A 19,634-nucleotide genomic window follows, 5' to 3' on the forward strand; every position below is an offset into this window, starting at 1 on the left:
ACACACACACACACACGACAGCCCCCACTACCTATCCCTGTCCCCACCGCCTATGCCTAAGCCCACAGCTTGAGTCCCAGTCTCTATCCACATCTTGAGTCCCAGCCTAGGCCCTTGTGTCTCTTCAACAACACAATTTCCCCCCACCTCCGAGCCACGAGGACGAGGAGCCTTTTGACGCCAATTGATATACAGTACTAGAGTGAAGTGAGCAACTATGGTTTCGAGAAATGCACCTCTCTATATATTTCTCTCTCTCTCTCTCTCTCTCTCTCTCTCTCTCTCTCTCTCTCTCTCTCTCTCTCTCTCTCTCTCTCTCTCTCTCTCTCTCTCTCTCTAGAGGGACGCTATCACACACACGCACAAACACACACACAACCAGGCTCTGGCCCAGTGGTGTAGTCTACTTTTTTATGGTGGGTATACTGTATATTTGAGCATTTTTTGAAGTGGGTATACTGTATATATTTGTGCTATTCAAAACTATGGATCAATCAATTTTAAGTGGGTATACTGAAATCCCTGAAATTTAGAAGTGGGTATACTCCGTATACCCGCGTTCTACGTAGACTACACCACTGCTCTGGCCTATATATGGATGCCCTGTGTACGTAGTCCATCCAAGACAGGCCAGTGCAAGCCTACGGTGTAATTGAGTTTTGATAATGGATTATGAAGCTGGACATTGCTAATTAGAGTTGAATCTGAGAGGTGCCAGGCTCCTGTAGGTGTGGACGACAAGTTTCCACCATCACACTCCACTCCACACATCCATACACTCACTGACACACATAAACACACAGACAAGGGCATATGCACACACACTCACACACACACACACACACACACACACACACACACACACACACACACACACACACACACACACACACACACACACACACACACACACACACACACACACACACCACAGCGCTCTAATGGCCAATCAGCAAGGCAGTGAAGCTGACCGACCGATTTAGAGTCCAATCAGACTCTTCTAGCCTACACTCAGAAACACTCACCTGTCTTTCCAGCCGTGACCACTAGGAAGCTAGGCAGCTGCGTAGCCAGGCAGATATGCAGCTAGGTAGCAAGGGCAGCGTACCTATGTTCCCCGGGTCCTATGTTCCCCTGTCTTTGTATGGGATCGGGGAACTTAGGACCCTTTTTCTAAAAAAGGGTTCTATGTTCCCCGCATTGTATGTTTCCGAGTTTTCAAATTGTGCCCTTCCCAAAACTATCCCTAAACCTAACCTGTCAGAGGTGCAACAACAACCTGCGCTTTGCCATGCGGCAGTCTACTTGGAAGCAGCGGGGAACATAGAACACTTTTCTGAAAAAAGGGTCCTAAGTTCCTAAGGTCCTAAGGAACATAGGACCCGGGGAACATAGGACCCGGGGAACATAGGGATGACCCCGGTAGCAAGGCAGATAGGCAGCGAGGCAGCGAGGCTATATGAGGGTTTTTTGACCCACTGTATGTCTTGATGTTGTATTTATAATGTGGAGCCATGAGATTTTTTTCTCCTCATCCTTTATCGATATCGCATACTGTACTTGTTGTACTTTTATCCTTGATTTCCCCCTGGGGCTTAATCAAGTTACTCTTACTCTTACTCTTACTCTTTGTAAAACAGTTTGAAAATGAGTCAATATGGATATTGATACAAGTTTTTTATTTCCACTCACCTTGTATTTCTGTTCCTCCCTTGATATCTCTCTCTCTCTCTCTCTCTCTCTCTCTCTCTCTCTCTCTCTCTCTCTCACTGTCTCTCCTGTAGACCCCCAGGCCGCTTAACATCATCAAGCAGAACAACGGCGAGCAGATCATCCGGCGTCGCACGCGGAAGCGACTGAACCCCGACACACTCCCGTCCGACGCCGTCAACTCCAAGCAGCAGCGGGGAGTCAATAACGAGGAGCGTCTCAACGGCAGCCCCCTTGAGCGCCGCCCGGACGACCAGCAAGCCACTCCCACCGGCCACTCCGAGGGGGGGATCGCCGCAGCGCTGCGCTCGGACGTGGCCGTGTCGCACGGCCCTCTGGGAAAATACGAGGGCTATGGCTCGGGTGCCACGGCCGGGGGGGTGAAAGGTCACCCGAGCCCGCGCTCCACCCACGCCTTCCTGGTCAACCAGACGCTGGAGATCCAGAAGAGGATGCCCCCGCTGCACCTCCACAAGAGCCCCTCGGACGGCGGGCCTCTGGGGGGGCCGGAGGGGAACGGCCTCACCCCCGGGTCCGACGGCACCGGCAAGGGGGGCTCCGAACGCGGCAGCCCCATCGAGAAGTACATGCGGCCCTCCAAGCAGGCCAGCTACTCCCCCCCGGGGAGCCCCATCGAGAAGTACCAGTACCCCTTCTTCAGCCTGCCCTTCCTGCAGCACAACGACCTGCAGAGCGAGACGGACTGGCTGCGCTTCTGGACTAAGTACAAGATGTCGGTGCCGGGCAACCCCCCGGTGCCCGGTGCGCACTACCTGGGCCCCGCGCTGCCGGGCCTGCCCACCCCGTGCCAAAGCTTCGTGCCTTACGCCCCCTTCGGGCTCACCCCGGCCCACTTCCCGCCTCCGCCGGTGGCAGCGCCCCAGCCCCAGCACCCTCCGCCTCCTCATCCGTCCTCCGTCGCCGGGCCCGACAGCGACGCGCCGCTCGACCTGGCCATCAAACATTCCAAGCCCAGCCCCTCGGCGACGCCTAACGCCAACGGTGGTGGTGGTTCCACGACGGGAGGTTCCCCAGCAGCAGGCATCCATATCGGCCTTGCCACGCCGCCGGGAATCAACATGTCCATCGACAGAAGCAGAAGCAGCAGCAGCGGCAGCCTCTCGGAAAAGCGTTCCTCACCGGCCATGGTGAACTTGGTGGAAAAGGACCGTGAGCATCAGAAACATCAGCAGCAGCAGCATCATCTGAAAGCATCCAGCGAAATGACAGCAGAGCAAGAGAACTCGTTGGTGTTGTCAAGGGCCCACCTGTCTCCGCTACCCCAGCAGCAGCATCAGCAGCAGCAGCAGCATCAGCAGCAGCAGCGTCAGCAGAGGCATCAGCAGCAGCAGGCGCGAGTGGAGACGTCGGAGCAGGCCACGCAGGACGAGCTGTCCAGCAAGTGTGTACGCTGCGGCATCCTCTTCCTGGACGAGGTCATGTACGCGCTGCACATGAGTTGCCACGGCGACGGCGGTCCCTTCCAGTGCAGCATCTGCCTGCACGCCTGCGCCGACAAGTACGACTTCACCACGCACATACAGCGCGGCCTGCACCGGCCGCCCGCCAGCGAGACGCCACCGCCGCAACCTGCGCCGACCGAGACGACGGAGACCACACAGACCCTGTCCAGCCCCTCAACCCCAACCCCAACCCTGGCGCCCCAGACGGAGACAGAGATGGAGATGGAGACGGAGACGGAGACTTCAGCCCCTATGAGCCCTGCTCCTTCTCCTACTCCTCCTACTCCTCCTCCAGCCCCAGCTAGCCCCGTAGGAGAACCCCAAGGGAGCCCTGCACCGGGTGAGAGCAGCCCGGCGCAAGAGTGAGCACCATCTGGTGGTGTGGATGGTCAATTACATCCCAAATAGATAAATTACTCTGCTCCCCCTCATATCACTCCCCTTCTGCAGCACAACAAGCAACAATGAACTGTGGGGGATGGGGACATGGAGATGAGAGTAGTTTTGGGTAAGGGGCGCACATCCAAAGACACTTTTTGCAGGTGCCAGACAAAAGTGTCAGACAGTTGAAGCAGTAGGTCTGCACACTGCCTATAAGCTCCAAAAGAAAACTTTATTAATTAAGAAGCAACGTTTCGATCATGAAGATCCAGGGTGATCGAAACGATTGTAAATAATAAAGTTTATGTTTTGGAGCTCATTGGCAGTGTGAAGACCTACCTCAACAATGGTTCACTAAACCAGGAAAATGTCCTCCTATTTTTTGAAACCATCCCCACCCCAAACTCCCCACCAGCCTCTAGCTTGTGCTCCAGACTCGATCCGTTGTACCCCTTCCCTTCCCTTCCCTTCCCTAGACTGATATCACTCACCCAAGCAGAGACTTTTAAGAAGCAGCCGGGGACCCACACACATGTGCCATGATGGCTTGCGCTGCCAGTTTTTATGCGGTGCCTAAAAATGTCTTCAAAATGGGAAAACGAGACAAATCAGTCTTGGACAGCTGTTGGGAGTTAAAAAGAACAAAACAAATGAACAAAGACAAAAAAGCTATTTGCATTTTTTTTTACATTTCTATGAAGATACTGATGGTTTTTAATGACATTGGTACAACCAAGTTTAATTTTTTCCTCCTCAATCCTCTCCCAGAAACATATAAAGCAGTTCAGCAAGTAAGGTACATGAGCAAATTAGTTTTTCATTGTTTTTGTAGTTTTGTCTGTTTTTTTGTTTTTTTTACTTGATTTGAACTTAAGTTACATTTTATTTTGAATTCCCTTACATTTCTCCAAGTTGGAGAAGTTGCTCATTTAGAAGTTCTTGCTGTACCTCCATTGACTCCAGGGCAGGGGGTAGGCTTCATCTACATGTATATGCATTGAGGGCTCTTGTGGGGATTTTGAGAGGATGTGGAGGCATAGTGTCATGATGGGTGTCCTGCAGTCGCCCCTAAGTCCCATAAGCCACGGAATATACCTGTAGGTGATGGTGTTATCATCATGTCATCATCATCATTCAGAATAACGAAGCGTCCTCAGGGAACGTGCATGGCTGACATCATAAATCCTTTTGGTTGTAAACCGTAGATGCCAGTTAACATAGTATACTAAGTGTCCTACGTTTTATCATACAGTACAATGTTCATTTGTAGGAGGCATTGGGGGGTTTGAAACGGGGTGTCTTTGGAGTGCTTGTTTTATTTGTGGGCATGAAATGGGAGGCATGGGGGGTGGGGGGAGGGTGGGGTCCTAGATGTCCATCAACACTTTAAGCTGCTGCCTTAGTTGCTGCGACGCAAAACTGATATCACTAGACATTTGGGAAGGAATACAAAGAAGAAGAAGAAGAAAAACACAATATATTTTCTAAGATGTTAATAAGAATAATCATTATATCAGTGCCTGATATATTGTACAAAGTATTTTCTACCTGGTTATGTTGATATGCAGCAATGACTTTGTTTTCAAGTCTGGAGTCTGTGAGCTAGGCTCCAATAAACTGTTTACATTTTGCAAATGTAGCAAACTTGGTAATGAAGCAAACACCTGCTATTGTTACATTTTTTATTATTTGTCCATTTTATTTTAATATTTTTTGAATCCCTCAAGAACAAAAGATGTATGATGATGAATGATGTATGCCTAGTTTTGCAAAGGTAGGAGCTTCGAGGAGCAGAGGAAGGACATGGATATTATTTTTTTATTTTAGCTTATGTATTTGTGCACAGATGCCTTCGCCACGCATTTGTCCATTCCATGCATGGTTTGTCTTTTATTCTTTATCTTAACTTACACACAACGAGACCTGCACATACAGTACATCATGCACGCGTGGGTGCTTAATGCACACACAGAGAGACGCAGAGACACAGACACAGACACACACACACACACACACACACACACACACACACACACACACACACACACACACACACACACACACACACACACACACACACACACACACACACTAACCCCAATAGTTCTTTGTAATAGAGCAACTCTTGTGGCAATGGACCTCAACCTTTTCACACTCGTTAACCATAAAAACACAAAAACAAACATGAAACTAAGAATTTCTCAAAATCTGGTCATTTTATTATTATGATTATTGTTATTATTACTTCATTCAGGATATGAACAATAAGCTGCTCGTTTTAATCCTTTCCCTGCATCACTGACACATTTCACGTTTCTACGCTCATCAGCTCCTCCTTATTGTTTAATCCTCTGCTTTTGTTAAATGTAATTTTTTGTGAGTTTTGCCTTCGCCTCACAAAGAAAGAAGAGAAAACACTGAGAGAACTAATTCTTTCCGTGGGCATCTGGGGGACAATGGAAGCGTTGTGCTCAGCCAAGACGTGCAGGTGTTGAGCAGGTGCCTTGTGCCACAAGACTGGCAGTTGGGTAAACACTACCCATCTGCAAATCTGGGGATTTTTTTGGGTTTGAGGGGAGGACGTGTGTTTTCAGGCGAGATGTAGAGGCTAAGTACATATCCGAGGACTTGTTGATCGAACCAACATGTGCATGTTGCTAAAGTAAAGTAAAACATAAAAAGGAAAAATAAATACATACCGTACATGGCCTGTTCACACCCTCAACAGATAGGGAGATGACTTTTGGTGTGTTTTACTGTTAGAGGCGCATCTTCTCACCAGGCTAGGCTAGGCAGCCACTTGGGGCCCCTGGATGGTGAATAACAGCTCACACTTTGCTACAGTAGTGGCGAATTTCATTCAAATATTCACTCCTTTGACATTTCGCTTGGGGTCCCAGCTGCACCTAGAGTCGCCTATAGTTTTGGGCATAATAAGAAGAAAACACTGGCCTTGCCACAGCTCAGTGCCACACAATAGTGATTTCAGATTCACACATCTCTTCATCTGTTGCCTCAATGAGTGCACAACATCCGTCACACAACCAGTGTTGCCAGATGTGTCTGATCAAATCCCGCCCAAAAAACGCCAAAATGCACTAAACTCCGCCCAATTTCAATAAATTGCATTGATTTCTATGGGCATAAAACTGCAGAAAAAAATGGCAATTTTTTCCCGTTTTTACCCGCAGACGGGCATCCCAAGCAGCCCAATTGGGCGGGTAACCACCCACTCTGGCAACACTGCACACAACCTGCCAATCACATACTCTCTCATCAAATGTAAAATATCTGATTTAAATCAATGTGCACAAGATGCAAAAGCCTCTTTGATTTTATACTGAATTGCTTTTTACACACACACACACACACACACACACACACACACACACACACACACCCTCCTGTATGCACGTGCTTTGCCTGCTTTGCAATGTGTTTACCCTCCGTTAGCCTTGTTTTTTATGTGCGTGTGTGCGTGTGTGTGTGTGTGCGTGCGCGTGCATGCGCATGCGTGCGTGCGTGCGTGCGTGCGTGCGTGTGTGTGTGTGTGTGTGTGTGTGTGTGTGTGTGTGTGTGTTGATGTCTTGGGAGTGCACACCCACTGCCCGCGATGTTGCATAATTTATATGAAGTGGAGAGAGAGATGGATGGAGGATGCTATAGGAGAGATGGACAGATGAGCTTAGAGAAGGTGGAAAGAGAAAAAAATGCAAAGCAAAGAATTGACTTTGAGTAAAGTAGAGTTGTGTCCTGGATTTCTCTGAGAGTTGTTTCTGAAGTACTGAGAGGTTTCAGATAACTCAGTATAGCCTTATGATGCTGCTTTACTGCAAAATGCCTCCTCTTGGGAAATACGATTTAGTTTTTTTTTAAGGATACATTGAATTAATGAAGCATTGTTTTTCTTTTCTTTTCTTTTCTTTTTCACAGGAGCATTTATACACGTAGTAGGTTATTGAATAACAAGGAAAATCTTGCCTTTTTTTCTAAAACAACAAAAAGATTGTGTATTTGTCATGAGATGTCATAGTTTATTTTTTGCTCTCATATTTCATCTGTTTTTGTTTTGGGTTTTTTTTTCGTTTCCATGGAGTTTTTCGTTGTTTTTTGAAAAAAAAATATTGAAATATGTTAACGCTTGCACTTCAGTTATCCATTTTATTGCCAAGGAAGAATGACGACATGTAATTAGCATGCTGCGTACAGGTACTGCATCTTAATCTATTGACTTTTTTTCGTTTTCTATTTTTATTTTATTTTTTATGTAAGTGACCATACATATTTTATAAGGGCCTTGCGTTGCGAGGGGCTGTAGGAGGTGATGATAATGCATAGGAGGTATGTTTTGGGATCGCTGCCCGAAAGCCAGCTAGTGACATAGTTGTGGCATAGAGGGCAAAAACCATGTAAATGTTTTTAACCATAATTTTTTTAGATTGTTATTGTTTTTACTTTTAAAGCATTTAAATTGAATAGATGATGTTTAGTTAATTTTTTAGTTTTTTTATTTTGTCCATTGTTTTAATTTCAGCAGCCACCTTAACTTTTTTTGTGTTGTAGTTTTTCATGCAAACAACAGAAAATCAACAAAGATGGCAAAGATGTCTGTTACATCTAAACTTGAATAATAATGATAATGATAATAATAATTAATAAAGTAATAACAAAACATGTCTGAGGGTGTGATGCTCATTCTTGTCTATCCAACATTGCGGCAGTACGGTATGTAAACTTCAAAGTGTATAGAGATTCAAGATTCAAAATTTGTTAATACAGGTTTGAAGCCTATAAAGAGTAAAAATAATTGTGTTTTTATCTCCTCAAAAAGATATTAAAAAGAAGCGGGAGGTGGAAAAAGTGCAAAGAAAGTGCCTTGTTGTCTTCAGCATATACACTGAAGTGTTGTCAATGCTATCATTACGCTTCGTTCTTTAGAGGCCTGCCAGTATTAATGCCGCTATAGCTGAATTGCCCTGTGGCAGATGCTAACACGGGTCTGCATTGTGTGAAACACACAACCAGCTTAACACCATGTACAATACAGACGCATTATGATGATCGTGCGGTTGCAAGTGGCAATGATTTCTCTCCCTTCTCTTCCCATCTCTTATCCACCAAGTACTTCCTATTGATTGGTGTCATTCTATATCTACAGTGTTCACATACCATACACTCAGCAACATGATACTAACAGAGGGGATGGCTGGAGCCAGGGAAGCAAAGGGGACATCTGCCCCAGGCCCATGGACAGAGGGGACCCAGAATTGGGTTTTCATTACATTGTATGTATTGATAGGGTGGGGACCCTTTCAGATGACTTTGTCTTGGGTCCGACCAAAGCTGTCAGTGGCCCTGGCTCATATAATCAAGGCTGTTCCAAGGTATTTGAGGGCCCAAGGCAAAGAGGGACTTGGGGCCCCCTCTTTCTCTTCAAACTGTTGAGAGATTTTGACAGCGATATCACTGCATTTTTTTCACTGCATTGAATGTAAGGAGGTTTTACTTCGTTTACAATGTTGCCATTGCTGTCATATGAATTCATGCATAACCACCAGTCATTACCAGGCGCTTTCTATCCCCTGCCTGGTGGCCCTTAGTAATTGCCTGGTTGTGACAGGCCTGCGTATACTATAAAAGAGAGACCAATCAGATAATGTGCACTTTAAAGGAGCCCCTTGACCTTTCACAGACTACCGTTGTCTGGATGTTTCATTGATTGGCAGCCAGTCATTTCATTTGCAGTCAATAGCTAGTGTGTCAAGCAGCCCACCGGTGGACTGCCACTGTGGGCAGACACACACGTCTTTGTGCATGTGGATGTGGCCAGGCATTCCACCACCACTAGCTCAGACATTTACAGTAAAGGTGCACTAACTGTGTAGGACAGTGGTCATAGTAGGCATTGCAACTATGCTGCTCATTGAAACTGTGCTGTCTACTGACAAATTTGCAGCTAAAAATGCTTTGCAGCCAAAGTTTTGCAGCTAAAATTGCCTATTTCTGGACATTCGAAATGGTGGACATGGAGAAGATCCCTCTTTTCACGTATGAAAAGTGCAATTTTCCAAGTCATTATGAATATAGAATTTGATGGTGGTGGTAAGTAATTGTTAAGAAGGTAATATTTGTGAATGAGCAGCATGAATTCTGGAAATAAACTACTTAAAAATGACACAGTTCACCTTTAAGGCTGCAAATCAGTGTAGATCAGTGACGTGCAGTGAAGGGTATGGTAGGGTAGGCAGTAAATATAGAATATATATCTATTTATATATATATATATTAACGGTGGGTTCGGTCCTCCCCCAGAAAAAAAATGTATTTCTTAAATGCAATTTCCTGCATTTTAACCAAATCTGGAGAGTCACTATCAGTCAGCTAAAAACTTTTACAAAAGACTAAAAAACTTTGAACAAATAGTCCCCTTTCATGCAGATCTGAAATGTAACGTGTGTGTGTGTGTGTGTGTGTGTGTGTGTGTGTGTGTGTGTGTGTGTGTGTGTGTGTGTGTGTGTGTGTGTGTGTGTGTGTGTGTGTGTGAGAGAGAGAGAGGGGGGCCTTATGCCACAAGGTATGGTTTGAATAGGCCAAATAGGCTATTCACATAAACATGCTGATATATGGTCTTTAATGTGCAACAAATTAGTAGGCCTATGTTTCTCTAAATACTGTAAATATAAAGTAGGCTATAAGATGCCATCAGTGCTTAACCACCACAGCTCTAATAACTAAATAGGCCTAAGTAAATAGGCTACACTATTTAGACATTTGGACATTGTCAGTAGACCTAAATCTGAAACAATAAGTGAAAACATAATTTCAATTTCTTGAAAAAGGCCAGCTACAATAATTTGTTTTGCCAAATTGCCAAATTAGCTCCAGGACCCATACTTTGTACACCTTTAAGGACCTGTAGGCCTACATTTTACAATAATAATTTAGAAAGCTACAACATTTTGGGGGAAAAAGCTTTAACTTTTGGCTTTAGCAGTTGATTTTGTTGCTCTTCTGTTTATTCTGTTGCAAATGCCAGGGCGTTTCACATGGATGGAGGGTGGCACAGTGTAGCCTACTTTTGAAGATAAAATGTCTAGTTCACCAACTGTGAATCACACCATAGCATGTGAGGGGGAAACGATTTACATTTAGCAATAAACCAACCCTAGGTAACAGCTCCTGCCTCACTGCCGCGTTTTTGTGCTGATAATCAAACACTCACAGACAGAAGGAAAGTAGGCAAGGGGGCGGGTTGCTTGCAAACATGACCCGTGCATTCAGACTCGAGTAAACCAACGAAACCACTTCTGAGACTCATTTCTTGTGCGTGATAGTATTCTCAAACACTTCAGCTACGGTTGTGCAAGGTGTTTCAAATAAAGTCAATTTGTGAGTGCGGAAGCACTCGAGAAACCATCCCCAGTCAATCGTCCTGTTCCACGTTGATCTCGACTCGCACACCGCGCACTTCAAAAGAAACGCAGCTGCACTTGCTAACAGGCTCCACACAACTCACGCATTGCGTAGTCATCATCATAATAAATTAGGGAAATGAGAGTCATGTCGTACGCTCAAAAAACAATCTCGCGTCCATAATAACACACACACGGTCTATTCATGTCCACCACCGCACAACCAATCTTCAATGTCAACACCCTGACAAACGGTGACAACAAAAGGCACCACGAAAAAACTTTGAGCATGTTCATGTTAAAAGGCTACCCGCAGCATAATAATTAGATGAATCTTACCTTAAAGCAGAATCACAAGTAGGCTGTGTTTTTCATGCAAGCTAGTTCCATTAGGCTAAAAGCCCGGGGTGGTTGACATGATGAAGACATTTTGTCCCAGTGCAAACTACTTGAAGCTGCTACCCATCTGATGTTGAATATTTCCACAATGCAGCGATTGCAAACGGCTCTCAGCTGTCTGTCATTTGAACCGTCTTTCTTGCTACTTCTCGGCATTTTTTAAAATAATAAAGACAAAAAGCCAAAGACTGCCATGTTTTCTTTCCGATACGGCTAGAGATTTGAACAAGCCTTGCCTTGCTAGTTGTTGCTATCATAGCCTGCCTGTAGGGCAGAAAATTGGCTACTACCTGAATTGTAACAATTTTTCATTTTGGGCGCTGTGATTGGCTCACATACTCCCGCCACAGAGTAAAGGCTCTGCTTTTAGTCCCATTGACAAGCTATGTGACAACTTAATACGCATGCGCAAACTTCTACATTGACAGCATTGAAGGCAGGGTAGGCAGAGGAAAAGCGAGCCTTACCGGGCTGCCTGGCTGGCATTCGAAAGCTCTGCTTTCAGCCTGTCTCTGCTACCAGCCGGGACTGCGCGTTGCCACGGCAACCTGCCCAAGCCTGAGCGCTTTGCTTCGTGCGATTACTTAGGTTTTTGATCGTTGTCCTGTGTATACTGTACTTTAAACAGTTCATAATTTATGCTGAATCAATGTTATTGTTGTGTAGGCCTATGTGAACTCTGAAGAATATTTTTTTAAACACGTGTTAGTTTTTATTTTTAAGACATTTATCCCAGGGTAGGCACTGCCTACCCTGCCTACCCTGACCGCACGTCTCTGGTGTAGATGCATATTAGCGGTCAACCATTTGGTACCCACAATATGTCAAATAGAAGTTAATCAAGGAAGATTAATTCTCATGATGAAGACGGATCCTTGGAATTGACACACCATGAAATAAAATAGATGTCTAATGAAATTGTGACAGAAAGTAATTTCTTCAATCATAGCACTGTTCTTGGTGTGCTCCTGTGAATCTCACTCTCCCCTGAAGTGTTGTGATGTTAAGTCTAGAAAATAGGAGACATTTTTTTGTCTGAACATTTCCTAGATGAGAGGAATATAAACATTGGTAACATTGGTCGTATGAGCAAATACCATTAAACCAAGAAACACTAGTCGTGTTTTGGACTGGAGCGTATGCCTGCCAATATCATATTACTAACAGATGTCGATATCAGAACCTCAACATTTGTCCCACAAGGTTAACCACTTACGAGTGTGTATAGGCAGCTGTACAGTTTTTATTAAAGACCTCACATATTATTGCCAATATACCCAGACAACAAGCAGCAAACATGCGGGCCAGTTTCAGACATCAATGTGTTGATTCCAGACGTTACAGTGCTATGCGTCTGCAGGTTTTAGCCTCTGCATATGATATTTTTGTATGCATGTGTTAGTATGCGTATTTATGTATGCATGCAGGCAGGGCCACTGACAGCTTATGCTGGGCCCGGGACAAAGACATCTGAAAGGGGCCCAAACCCAATTCATACAATGTAATAAGGGACCAATTCTGGGGCCCCTCTCTCCCTGGGCACAGGACAAGTGACCCCTTTGTCCCCCCCCTGTCAGCTTCTCTGCATGCAGGTCTCATATGCCAGTTGAGATATGACAGTGTGTGTTATATCACAGCACATGCATGCTTATGTTCGGCCTACAGATTAATGTTTAGAAGAGCAGGTGATGTGTTAAGCGTTTTGTCTGAATGTATCCATGTCCATTTTTACACCTTTAGTTTGAGAATAGTATATACTGCCCATTACATATTTCGCATTGTAACATTGTTTGCTTGAAACAACATGCTCTGATGTTTAGTTAGCTTTCAACAGTAAGCTTCTTCCCCTGTCATTACACTCAAAAACTGACTACGAGGGAAGAGTTCATAACCAAAATGATTAATCTCTGAAATATACGGTAGTTCATTAGCCTACATACACTTCGAGTGATAGCATACACACACATTATCTTTTCACCTACCCCTTTCCCTCTACTGCTTTGAAAGGGGAGTGCAGAATGGATGATATAGTTTGTGTGATGCCTATGCCTTTACTCCTGGGGAGAGGACAGAACCCAGCAGATACTATATAGATAGTAGTGTTGTGACGTTCGCATTTCGATCATTTTTTATTAATTTTAAGCATGTGACCTTGACGTGAGTACTTTAATTTGGGGAAAAAAACACATTTGTCTGCCTTAACTCAGAAACGGTTTTTTGAAGCAGGAGCATAATCAGTTGTTGTTTGGACAAAAGGAGTCAAAATATTAAATTCTAAACACTGAATAAATAATTTTAAAAGAGCCAAAATAGCCATTTTTTTCAACAGCTCTTTGAAAGGAACGAGCCACTATGGTCCGGATCCCGTCAAAGAGCCATAAATCCCATCTCTAGAGATAGACAGACAGACAGGCAGACAGACAGACAGAAATGTTCCCAGGGGGAAAATCCCTTTCACCAACACCATCGTAATTCTTCACAGCGAACATCAAGATATAAACCATAAATGGAGACATCAGCACCATTGTACATAGCCTGGCGACGATTTTGGTTCCGTACATAGTCTGGCCCAACCCTCCTAGCTCTGTTCCCTCATGGTTCTGCCAATCAGCAAACAGTTGATAGTCGTGACGCAGAACTCACCCGCAGAGTCTGTTACTGATTGGTTAAGGTAACACTATTCACACTTTTGTTTTGCTATTCATATGCTTTGGCAACACTGTATTGTAACAGTCATGCTAATAAAGCACAATGTGAATTTGAATTTGAATTCGGAACTCCTATGAATTTAAATTTAAATTTAAATTTATAATATCTCTATGTCTCTGTCTCTCTCTCTCTCTCTGTCTCTCTCTCTATCTCTCGCTCTCGCTCTCGCGTCTGTCTGTACATGCTTTGCGTGTATCTCATATCGCCATGTCTATGTCTTGCTATGTCTAACCTGCTCTGGCTTAGGTTTACCATCTCATTTGTCTCTCTGTCTCTCTGTCTCTGTCTCTTCTTTCTGTCTCTCTGTCTCTCTCTCTGTCTCTCTCTCTGTCTCTCTGTCTCTGTCTCTCTCACTCAAAATATCTTACGTACATTCAGGGCCGCTGACAGCTTTGGCCGGGCCCAGGACAAAATCATGTGAAAGGGCCCCTGAGCCCAATAGTATAATGCAATGAGGACCCAATTCTGTGCCCCCTCTCAGCCTGAGCCCAAGATAACTATCGCCTTTGTCCCCCCCATGTCGGCACTCCTGTGCACACTAGCAAACAAACTTTTGCACTTTCTTATTCACTCGCCTCTGGCCAGCTGTCCTGCTTCTTCCTCTGCCTTCTTCCTCTGCCTCACTTCCTTCCCAATTTCCCATGCACAGAGTGTATGGAGATGTGCACTCTCATCCATCCCCCAATCTAGTTGGTCTGCCTGTGGCCAGCCAATTGGTGTGTGTGTTATGTGTGTGTGCAGGGAAGCTGACAGGGGGGTACAAAGGGGTCAGTTGTCCCGGGCCCCAAGGTGGGGGACCCTTTCAAAAGACTTTGTCCCGGGCCTGGGAAAACCAAAATCAGCTGCCCTGTGCGTGTGTGTGTGTGTGTGTGTGTGTGTGTGTGTGTGTGTGTGTGTGTGTGTGTGTGTGTGTGTGTGTGTGTGTGTGTGTGTGTGTGTGTGTGTGTGTGTGTGCGTGTGTGCGTGTGTTTGCGTATGCGTGCATGTGTATGTGCATGTGTGTGTGTGTGTGTGTGTGTATTCATGTTTGTACAGTGAAGGGACATGGACTGGGCTTACTTTGATCTAGTGGTGGTGACGACGCAACAGGAACGACGCGGCCATGGCTCTCGGGCAGCTCCGGGACTGCAGGCAGGTGGGTAAACAACACCGTGTGTGTGTGTGTGTGTGTGTGTGTGTGTGTGTGTGTGTGTGTGTGTGTGTGTGTGTGTGTGTGTGTGTGTGTGTGTGTGTGTGTGTGTGTGTGTGTGTGTGTGTGTGTGTGTGTGTGTGTGTGTGTGTGTGTCTACAGGCAGGTCAGTAAACAACACGTCATACATCTGTGTGTGTGTGTGTGTGTGTGTGTGTGTGTGTGTGTGTGTGTGTGTGTGTGTGTGTGTGTGTGTGTGTGTGTGTGTGTGTGTGTGTGTGTGTGTGTGTGTGTGTGTGTGTGTGTGTGTGTGTCTGACTGCAGATTTGGCTTCAACATGCAGTCAATTTTCGATCTGTCTTCGTTCCACATCTTCATTTCAAACTTTTATTGTACGTTTATCTTTGTTTATTTTAATCATCTATTTTGTAATCTCTTTTTTATCTATAATAAATCGTTTCCTAAAATTGAAATTATGACATCAAGAGAGTTAGGTAAAACACAATGCAAAGTCAGACTTCAATTGTATTGGAGAGGATCTTGGAAAAAACACCAAAATATAACATCTGTTAAACCAGATGTGCAAAATAAAATGAAACAGTAAACCAAAACAAGACGACATGAAATGAAATAATGTATGAAACAAAAATAGGCTACTGCATGTTAACACAGTGCAGAGTGCATGAGAGCACAACACTGAAAAAAAACATTAGGACAGTATATGTCCCCGGTTCTCTGAAGGAGTGGAGAGAGACTGCTCTCCTATGGGTAATACGCATCCTCTGTAGTAGCCTACTATCACGAATACATTTACCATCCCTGCCGAAGGCAAAAAAAAAGTCTGGCCCTTTTCCCGCCATCCTCGAGGGCTATAAAAGGCAGCCCGCACCTGCGCACATCCTCTTCCACCAAGACCCTGAGCTTTCATGAGCGAGAACGGGGAATGAGAGCAGTCTCTCTCCACTCCTTCAGAGAACCGGGGACTACATGTCCTAATGTTCTCTTTCAGTCGCTCGTTCGACTGCTCTCCTATGGGAGTTACAAACACTCCTGATCGAATCACAGATTAAACGGATACTGACCGGAGGTCTGTCGCGCAGCAAGATAAATCCAGGAATAAGTGGAGCCGGTAGGGCATAGCCAGTGGCCTTCGGACTTGTGGCAGATGCCTGGAGAACGGGATCATCCTGATCCCCTCACTGACGTCTGCTCAGCCTTGGATGGGCCACACCCATAGAGCCCACAGCTCTGGGCGTGTGGGTGAAAGAGTTCACCATGGGCCTGTGAAAGCAGGTCCCTCTAAGGGGCAGCTCCCATGGCTCGCCCACGAGCAGGCTAGTGATCTCCACCAACCAGGGACGCCCGCCCATCGGGGGGCGACTAGTAGCAGAGACAGGCGTTCTAGATGCACTTCGTGTAGAACCGCAATCAACGGGGGAAAAGCACACAGCCTCCCGCTGGGATCAGGGCCGTAACCAGACATTTTCAAATACCGGGGTCAAAGAGTACTGTACTGCATATACTGTACATTTAGAATGCTTCAAACACTTCAGTCAAACTCTTAAGTTTGTTTTCATTAATCACTGCCTTGAGGAAAAATGGGGGTGGCGTGTACAAACTGAATTTATAATTGTTAATCATATATCGATTTTCATCATAGATACATTTTACATTACTGAAAAAAATAGAGAGGACATAACCTCTGTGTCCTCGATGGTAGTTACAGTGAGGAGAATAAGTATTTGATCCCTTGCTGATTTTGTTGGTTTGCCCACTAATAAAGACATGATCATTCTATAATATTAATGATAAAATGTATTCTAATATAGAGAGACAGAATATCAAAAAGAAAATCCAGAAAATTACTTTGAAGAATATATTTTAATTGATTTGTATTCCATTGAGGAAAATAAGTATTTGACCCCTCTAGTCAAAGAAGACAAAATTACTTGGTGGCAAAGCCCTTGTTGTCTCATACAGAGGTCAGATGTTTCTTTCAGTTAATGACAATGTTTGTGGATATATTAGAAAGGATTTTTGTCCGCTTTTCTTTGCAGATCATCTCTAAATCACTTAAGTTGTATGACTGTAGCTTGCCAAATGGGAGCTTCTGTTCCCTTCACAGGATTAGTATAGGGTTAATGTTTGGAAACTGTCTAGGCCACTTCATGACCTTAATATGCTTCTGCTTGAGCTACTCCTTCGTTGCTTGGGTTGTATGTTATGGATTATTATCATATTGGGAGGCCAATCCATGACCCACCTTCAGTCTAGTGGTGGTGGGAAAGAGGTTGGCATGCAGCATTGTACGTTTACATGTCTCCTTCCATCCATTTCTTGATGATGTGAAGTTGTCCTGTGTCTTGGCCAGACAAACAACCTCAAAACATAATGTTACCACTTTCATTTATGATATTGGAGAAGGTGTTGTTCTTGGGATCATAGGCAGCATTTCTCTTCCTCCAAACACATCGAGTTGTGTTAATGCCAAACAGTTTGATTTTGGTGTCATCTGATTCCAGCACCTCCCAATCATATCCTAATCCAGTTTGATGTTCATTGGCAAACCTCAGGTGAGCCTGAACAGGTTCCTTCTGAAGCCGGGGTACCATACATGCACTGCAAGATTTTAATCCGCTGTGGTATCAAGTGTTTCCAATAGTTTTCTTAGTGATTGAGGTCCCAGCTGCCTTGAGATCATTTCCTAGCTCCTCCCATACAGTTTTAAGGTGCTTTATCTCCTTTTTTTCTGGTTATTAAATTCCCACAAGGTCAAATCTTGTATGGAACCAGAGACAGGCCTAAGATTGATGATTGATTATCATTTTGTATGACCTAAAATTGGGAAGAAATGCACCAACAGTTTGCTCTTTAATATCCAGGAGCCCATTTCAGCCTTGTTGAGTTCTAAAATCTTGTCCCTGACATCCTTTGACAGCTTTTTGGTCTGTCCCATGTTGGCGAGTTTAGTTTGATTGATTGACTGATTCTATGGACTGATTCTGCAGATTCAATGTGTCTTTTTTGCAGGTTACTATTAACAGGTGTGTTAAATTCAGATAACAAGTTGATTGGAAGTGCCAAATACTTATTTCCCTCAATTAAATCTAAATCAATTATTATATATTCTTTAGAGTTAATTTCTGGATTTTCTTTTTGATATTCTGTCTCTCCATATTAGAATACATATTATCATTAACATTAAAGACTGATCATGTCTTTATTAGTGGGCAAACCAACAAAATCAGCAAGGGATCAAATACTTATTCTCCTCACTGTATGTCCATGGCCTGGGGTGCGTGAGGAAATTCTGACTGTGTGGTGGTACCTTAGGGCGGTTGAAAGCTTTGACCAAGCCCCGTACAAGATCATTTGAAAGGGCCCCGTTCTAAGTAAATATTGTACAATGTAACGGGGTCCCAAGGATGACATTTTTCAGGAATCCCTGTGGGTCCCGCGGATCCTGCGGGATTCCCGCGGGTTGGGAGTCAAAATTCAAAGATGAACGGGAGTGGGCAGGAGCGGGATTAAAGATGAATGGGAGCGGGCAGGAGCAGGATTAAAAATGAACGAGAGCGGGAATGCTCGCTTATTTTTTCATAAAAAAAGCCTCTTTTTTGATGAAACGGGAGTGGGATTAATTTTGAGTGGGAGTGGGCAGGATTGGGAAACATTCTTTTCAGGAGTGGACGGGATGGGATTTGTTTCTTTTACTCCAGTCCGGGATGGGACGAGATGGGATTTTTTTTTCTGGGACCGGGATGGGACGGGAGTGAAAATCCACTCCCCTGTCATGCTTTAGTCCCAATTCCCCCCCGCCGGCCCTGGACAACTGACGTCACCCCCTCCCCACACACACACACACACACATGCACACACTTGTCAGCGGGCCTGTGTGTGGTAGTAGGGTAGCTTGAAGTCGCCTGAAGCAACGGCCCATGCTCAAGAAAGGTCCCCAGGGGGTAGAAAGAGAAGAGGAGAATGAAGAAAGGGGTGACAAAAAAGAGGGAGGAAGAGGAGGAGGAAGAGGAGGATGACAAAGAAGAGGGAGGAAGAGGCGGAGGAAAGGGAGGAGGAGAAAGAAGAGGAAGAAAAGGAGGAGGAGGAGGAGAAAGAAGGCCCCTGACGTGCTCAGGTGGGAAAGGTCAATGCAACCTCTGGGGACGGGACATCAGGTGACATCCTTCAAGGCTCGACTTGTCACCCTGCGCTGTGTGTGTGTGTGTGCGCGTGTGTGTGTGTTTGTGTGTGTGTGTGTGGTGTCTGTGTGTGTTTGTGCCTCTGTGTGTTTGTGTCTGTCTGTGTGTGTGTGTGTGTGTGTGTGTGTGTGTGTGTGTGTGTGTGTGTGTGTGTGTGTGTGTGTGTGTGTGTGTGTGTGTGTGTGTGTGTGTGTGTGTGTGTGTGTGTGTGTGTGTGTGTGTGTTTCTGTGT

The 19,634-nt window shown here is 45.0% G+C and overlaps 1 protein-coding gene across 6 annotated transcripts in view; it reads left to right on the forward strand.

The window, feature by feature from the left end:
* trps1 (trichorhinophalangeal syndrome I) overlaps window positions 1–7,839 on the forward strand; it is a 193,240-nt gene extending 185,401 nt beyond the window's left edge. For all 6 annotated transcript variants that reach the window (XM_063185583.1, XM_063185588.1, XM_063185584.1 and 3 more), the window contains exon 7: window positions 1,785–7,839. In XM_063185583.1, coding sequence (XP_063041653.1) covers window positions 1,785–3,539 — 1,755 coding nt within the window. In that variant the 3' untranslated portion in view covers window positions 3,540–7,839. The remainder of the gene's footprint in view (window positions 1–1,784) is intronic.
* Window positions 7,840–19,634: the final 11,795 nt, after the last annotated feature.

Source organism: Engraulis encrasicolus, chromosome 20, assembly GCF_034702125.1.
Source record: "Engraulis encrasicolus isolate BLACKSEA-1 chromosome 20, IST_EnEncr_1.0, whole genome shotgun sequence".
Taxonomy (NCBI): Eukaryota; Metazoa; Chordata; class Actinopteri; order Clupeiformes; family Engraulidae; genus Engraulis; species Engraulis encrasicolus.